The sequence below is a fragment of the Phytophthora parasitica genome (genome assembly GCF_000247585.1).
Source record: "Phytophthora parasitica INRA-310 unplaced genomic scaffold supercont2.6, whole genome shotgun sequence".
In the NCBI taxonomy this organism is placed as follows: domain Eukaryota; phylum Oomycota; class Peronosporomycetes; order Peronosporales; family Peronosporaceae; genus Phytophthora; species Phytophthora nicotianae.
In genome coordinates this window covers 1,170,844-1,176,843 of record NW_008648992.1, presented here as the reverse complement: position 1 = coordinate 1,176,843, position 6,000 = coordinate 1,170,844, and the positions used below count along the sequence as shown (strand labels likewise).

The 6,000-nt window shown below is 42.3% G+C and overlaps 1 protein-coding gene across 1 annotated transcript; it reads left to right on the top strand.

Annotated features, from left to right (window-relative positions):
- Window positions 1-2,373: 2,373 nt before the first annotated feature.
- Window positions 2,374-3,404, top strand: PPTG_04082 (hypothetical protein; the record flags this gene model as incomplete). Its single annotated transcript, XM_008897907.1, has 3 exons — window positions 2,374-2,382; window positions 2,622-2,780; window positions 3,297-3,404. The coding sequence occupies 3 exons, from the start codon at window positions 2,374-2,376 to the stop codon at window positions 3,402-3,404; spliced, it is 276 nt and encodes a 91-aa protein (XP_008896155.1).
- Window positions 3,405-6,000: the final 2,596 nt, after the last annotated feature.

The window sequence follows — 6,000 nt, the reverse complement described above, 5'->3', positions numbered from 1 at the left end:
GAGCTAGACGGGTGTACCGTCACAAACCTTACAGCAACTTAACACAAACAAAGTGCAACACAACACCAAAACAAACCAACAACACAACACCAAACAAACCAACAACACAACACCAAAATACATTTACACACTCTCGCATTTACCCACCAACTCATGGAGCTACAACTGTCCATCTTATTTGCTGCGCAATTACATACTACTACCTCCAAGACACCATACATACACATTTTGTCAATCACACGCGCAAACAAGCTATCGTGGCAGTGCCCACAAATCCATTAACCCAACGCTGACGCATCGACGCATCTCATGTTGCACAAATGTTTCTCGCTGTTGTTCAAAAAAGCGAGAGTCAATATCTTAGACCCCACCAGCTGGATCGTGTGAGAATCACTTGATAAATTCATAAATAATAAGTAAAGAGCAATATCTACGATAGAGTTACATTTTATTAGTGTTTGGGCTTTTTGAACGTAAAGACGCAATGTACGTTTATTCTTGTAGAACAGCGACTACTCTTCTTAGTAATACTAGTGCTGTTGCAACTCATTGCCCAGCCTCTGTATCTGAAGTATAGAGGTGTGTGTCGCTATAAGGAAGTTCATATACTTCTCTGCCCCACGAATTTATGGCTATTTGACAATTTTCCGCCTAATTATATCTGTAGGTATAATTTTGATGCACTGACACCCTTGTTGGAAAGCTTTTGGAATAACGGTTCTCCTCATATTTTTTGTGTTATATTAACGGTAAGTAGGATGTAATTAACAGCGCAAGAGTGGCGCCAAATTGCAGCTCGATAAGTTTTTTTTCGTAATTCCACTCCAAAAAAAGCGATATTAAATCGAACTTTAACCATATGCTCCTTTTGGGTATCTCAATACATATCGCAAGCCAAACCGCTCACAATCGCGCGCAAGATCCCTAATTAGGCCCTCAAAGAAGTGCGTTTTTTGTCCGTTAACATAATTGATGGCATATCATTCGAAAATTCCAGCCAATCATATATCAGGACGGATTTAATCGAATAATTAGTAAATAAATCCTACGAGTTATGATACTCAAAAACCGGATCATTTATTGATTTTACAATCTGTGATGTGAGCGCTTTGTAGCCACTGTCTACAATACGCCTTGCGCGGAAGTACGAGGGATGATGGGTCATTTCGGAGGGCCCAGATCTGCTTGATGGCTGCCTGGCTTATGCGGAAGACCTTCACTGCTAGCGACACCGTGCCGTAACGAAGGTGGCCCTCTTTGCTTCGTGTAGCAAGGAAGCCCGCCACCGCAACACAAGTGTTGGCCGGAATAGCCTTGGCGCCGAGAGTGCGTGCCATTTTCAGTGGTTAATTTGGTGAGTTCTGTTGTGAAGATTTAGTGTATACCGCCATCCATTTTACTTGATCAGCAATAACCCTAAACGCGAAAAGTTTTGTCCAACAGTATGATCGTAACTATTTGAGTAAACCACAAGAAAAACGAAATAGGCATAAATTCGTGGGACAGAGGAAGTAAGAATTTTAGGTTTATAAGTGCTAAACGACAGATATGCATGCATACATGAAAACGTAAATGTATGAAGGGCGGAATGTATGAAGGTACTCCACAATCTAAAATATCACGAGTCACAACGCAGGTCTCACTCACAACGTAGTAGCAGACACAACGCAGATGCCTGCATCACAACGCTGCAGGCTGAGTCACAATGCTGGTGTCACGGTAACAACGCAGCAGTCCGAGTTTCAACGTAACAGTCATATTCACAATGCAGTATTCAGAGTCACTGAAGTACCAACGTAGTACCAAAGTCATATTGAATCAGGGACTCCCATAGCGTAGCAGTTAGTGTAGAATACCTGGGTCATTGTCACAGCTCAGCAGCATTAGCCCAAACCGGCGACACGTGTTTGTCAACAAACTGGTCGAACTGGAGGCAGTCCAAACTGACTTGGCGTATCGTCCACTCTCGATATGAAGAGGAAGTCAAACGTGTTCACCCAACTGCACGAATTATGAGCTATTCACGCTTTATACAGCATGTCCATTGTATTTACCCGGGCGTTCGCCTAACAAGGACCGCAACAGACGTGTGCGATTGCTGTGTGAAGTTAGATATTCAACTTCAACAAGACGACATCAGCGATGACGAACGAGAAGCTCGTTTATTAAAAAAGAAAATGCATCTGGACGAAGACATTGGTCAGAGAAGATTCGTTTCTTCTTTCATTAAAAACTACGCCGCGCTGCATGCACCAGAGCAGTATTTGCCTCAATTAATTATTCCAGACACTGTCGACGAAATTAATTGCGACAACAAGTATCGAGATGGCTCTGAGACCATTTCGAACGAAAATACTGAAACCGATGAAGTTCATGGGGAAGGTGATATAGAGAACGATCACGATGGCACATTTACATCTGAATCAGTTAATTATGGGGATTTAGAGAGATCTGACGTGAACATTTCTGGTGATGCGGTTGGGAATGAACATAGTACTCCAGATTTGGAGCATTGCCGAATGCTGATCCAAGCAGAAGACTTTGGCGGCGGAATATCAATGCCTCATTATGGTCATATTCGACCTTCTGTTGATTACTTTAATAGTAATTTGATTTTACAGAACTTTGTCGTGGCGGATATCAGCAACAATATCAATCACGTTTACTTCTACGACGAAAGAGCCCAAGGCAAGGATGCGGACGCACTATGCCGTCTTCGATTGAACTATCATCTTGCCAAGTTACTTGGCAATTTGCACTCGAACCTCCCTCCGGCTGAGGTCAGTTTCAGCTTACTTGACAATTGTGTCGGACAAAATAAGTCAAAGGTGGTCCTCATGTTTTTTGCTCTTCTATCAGTGGTTTTCCCTTACACGAAAGTGGTATTGTGTTTTTTTTTACTGCCTGGGTACTCACACAATATTGCTAATCGTGTAATAGCATGGTGCCGCAAAGCAACTCAGGTTTGAATTTGTATACACCGATGGATTTGGTTGACAAAGTGAATCAAGCCAAGAACGTGAGTGGAGTGTTTTTGGACCACAACAAAGCCAAAAGACCATTTTTTTGAAGGTTGGAACTCTCTTTTGAGCAAATATTTTTTGCCCCCACCGGATGAATACACTTTCAATTACCTATTCGATATTGATGGCGGTGTGTGTACGGCTCGCAAAACGGTGGAAACACCAGATGAGGAATCGATATCATTTTCAATGATAGCTCAAGCCAATATCGATGCTATTAGAAACGTTGTGCTCTCTGATCGATTTGGAACGGAAGTAACCAGCATCTTCTAGGCATCGATTGACTCTGTTCGACTATCGCGTCATGAAGTTAAGATATTACCGGCGAAGAAGCAAAAATCCTTGGCAGCGAAATACTTTTTCATCCCCCCGGTGTTTTGATATATGAACAGCTGTGCTTCGGTAGAGATGGGTCAGGGAGGACGGGTGAGCATAATCAGTGGGTTGTCATGTTTTTAAATATGTATAGACAGCTATTTTAAATTGTAGTGAAAATAATTCTACTTATCGTATCTAAGAGAAAATCAGCTGTTTTTCCACGTCGTGACTTTATTCACTCCCAAAAATAAGATGAAGAATTTGAAACCAGCAAAAAAATATGCAAGAACACGCCACATCCAGCAAAGCTGGAACTAAACAAAGCATCAACTAGAGCATGGTGCCTGTCCGTCGGTCAGTCCGTTCAGGGGGTGGGGTTAATAAGGGAACGCAAATCCACGTATTCTACTGACTGCCGAGCGCAGCGAAGACGTCCCCGATTGGCTAAATGTCAATTATGTGATCAACATCACAAACGTGATGTGGTGTGCAGTGATCTGTTGCACGATCATAGTGCCTCGATTGGACGAAAGACAAAAATTTCTGTAGAAGATCGAAACACGTCGATTGAATGAAACTGCAGAACATGCCTGTGTGACTTTAGATAATTTACATTCTGGAAAACAAACCCTGTCCTATGTACTGCAAAATCGGGCACGGTAACCGCCTCTTTTTGTAATATCAAGACTGGTAACTTTGCGCAGCCATTGCGTCCGCTTTCTTCAAGTGTTAAAGACGCTCCGCTCACCCGGCCATCCCGATAGCTGACACAGACACCCGCGTGCTATTCCCATCGGTTGCAGCGTGCTGTATGTACATACTTCGAGTTACTATAATAAAAATGTTCTTACTTAGCAAACTTATTGATTTTAGTCAGTGCCCGGATATTACTAAAAACTAAATGTGTTAGCTGTTTCAATAGTAAATAAACGTGTAAGAAGTTACACAATAATAAATAGATGAGTAATAGATATTGTATTTTGTTTCCAAATTTTGGTGTAACCAGTTCTATGAACACCGAAAAGTAGTTGTAACGGAAATTTATTAAAGATAAACTACATTGTTGTGAAGGTGATTGAGCAACAAAATACGTTGGTAATGACACTTCCCTTAATAAACACCAACATTACCTTTATACTGAGTCAAAAGACGGCTGAAGCCTTGACAAAAAAAGGATACAGCCACCGAAACATTTCGTGCACGTAAAAACAAATATGCTACATCTATCACGGCACAGAGAGCAATAATATTAGAGTGGTTGATAGAAACCAAAGTTTTTTATTGTCATTTTTTTTTTACAAGCACTGGTTTAGTAGATAAAATATTTAAAGTAGCATTAAAATAAGTATTGGATTAGTATCAAATTAGGCTTTTGTATACCGAGTTTTTATAAATTGACTATCATAATTAATATTTATTTAATTATGTTCTTAAGCAATTTTGAATCGGCGATAGTGCAAGTGTAAAACTCGACATTATTCACAACGAAATGCATGCTAAGTTGGTCATGAGTAATCATGAACTTTTGGTTTATACTTTGTGCGAAATGTGCGAACTTAAGAGTAGGTGTGAGCTTTCCATAACAGTATGTGGCATACATTAAATGTACTCAGCACATATTACCGTGCGCGCCAATTTGATAGTACCGCCGACTTTTGTGCACACTTTTGCAGATTTCTCAGTGTGTAGGGCGAGTTGAGAGGCACTGTTTAGATATGACACTATTATTAGGCCCTAGCTACATGCTACTTGTATCAACAACTGTAATATTGTTTGTCTTGGTAGGGCTGGCATACAAACTGTCAATTTCTGCCCGTGCGCCACAACTTAGGACCATACCCTTTTTTGTCAAAACGAATATTTTGATGAAATTCAATACAAACTTCTATTTTGAAATATTGTACTTTAGAAGACACAATGACTGGAGGAAACAAGCTGCAGCAAGCACACTGGAGGCTTCCGCCGCCGCACTGAGCCTTTCATTTTCGAATGGGCCGCGGAGCAGCCCTCACAAAGGAAGAGTATTGGTGGGTCATTGGACTACACGACGGTGGGGTCTTGTTACGAGAGATTTCAAGGACAACAGGAAGCTCACGGTTAGCTGCCCGGCGCGTAATTAAGACAGAGCGAGGGTCGCAGAGCGACGACTGTGGCGAGCTGCTGAGGGCAGGAAGACGACCCGTGCTGTCGGATTGAGACGTGCGGCAGCTTGTCCGTGCAACTGGAACGGGCGACTACTTCGCGGCTGAGCTCAAGACCAAGTTCAGCGTGAAGGCTTCGGTGCGCACTGTCCAGCGACTGCTGAAGAACGTAGACCACCTCGTCTACACCAAGATGGACAGGACACTGCCGTTAACGGCGGCACACAAGACTGCACGAATGGCGTGAACTGAGGAACACATCGCTAACCGTGGTATGTTTGTTAACCGTGGTGCATTTATACTATTAGCGATACTAATTTATTTTCCTGCTGCGTAGGAATATGGGAATATACTTTTTTTCTGACGAATTTTTTTTTATCTTGATGGTCCGGATGGCTACAAATTCTATTGGCACGATATACGCCGGCCAACCCAGTCATACATTCGCCGTCAAAACGGCGGAGGCAGCGTAATGGTATGGGGTGCTTTCAGTGCTGAAGGCAAGAGCAAGCTTGGCA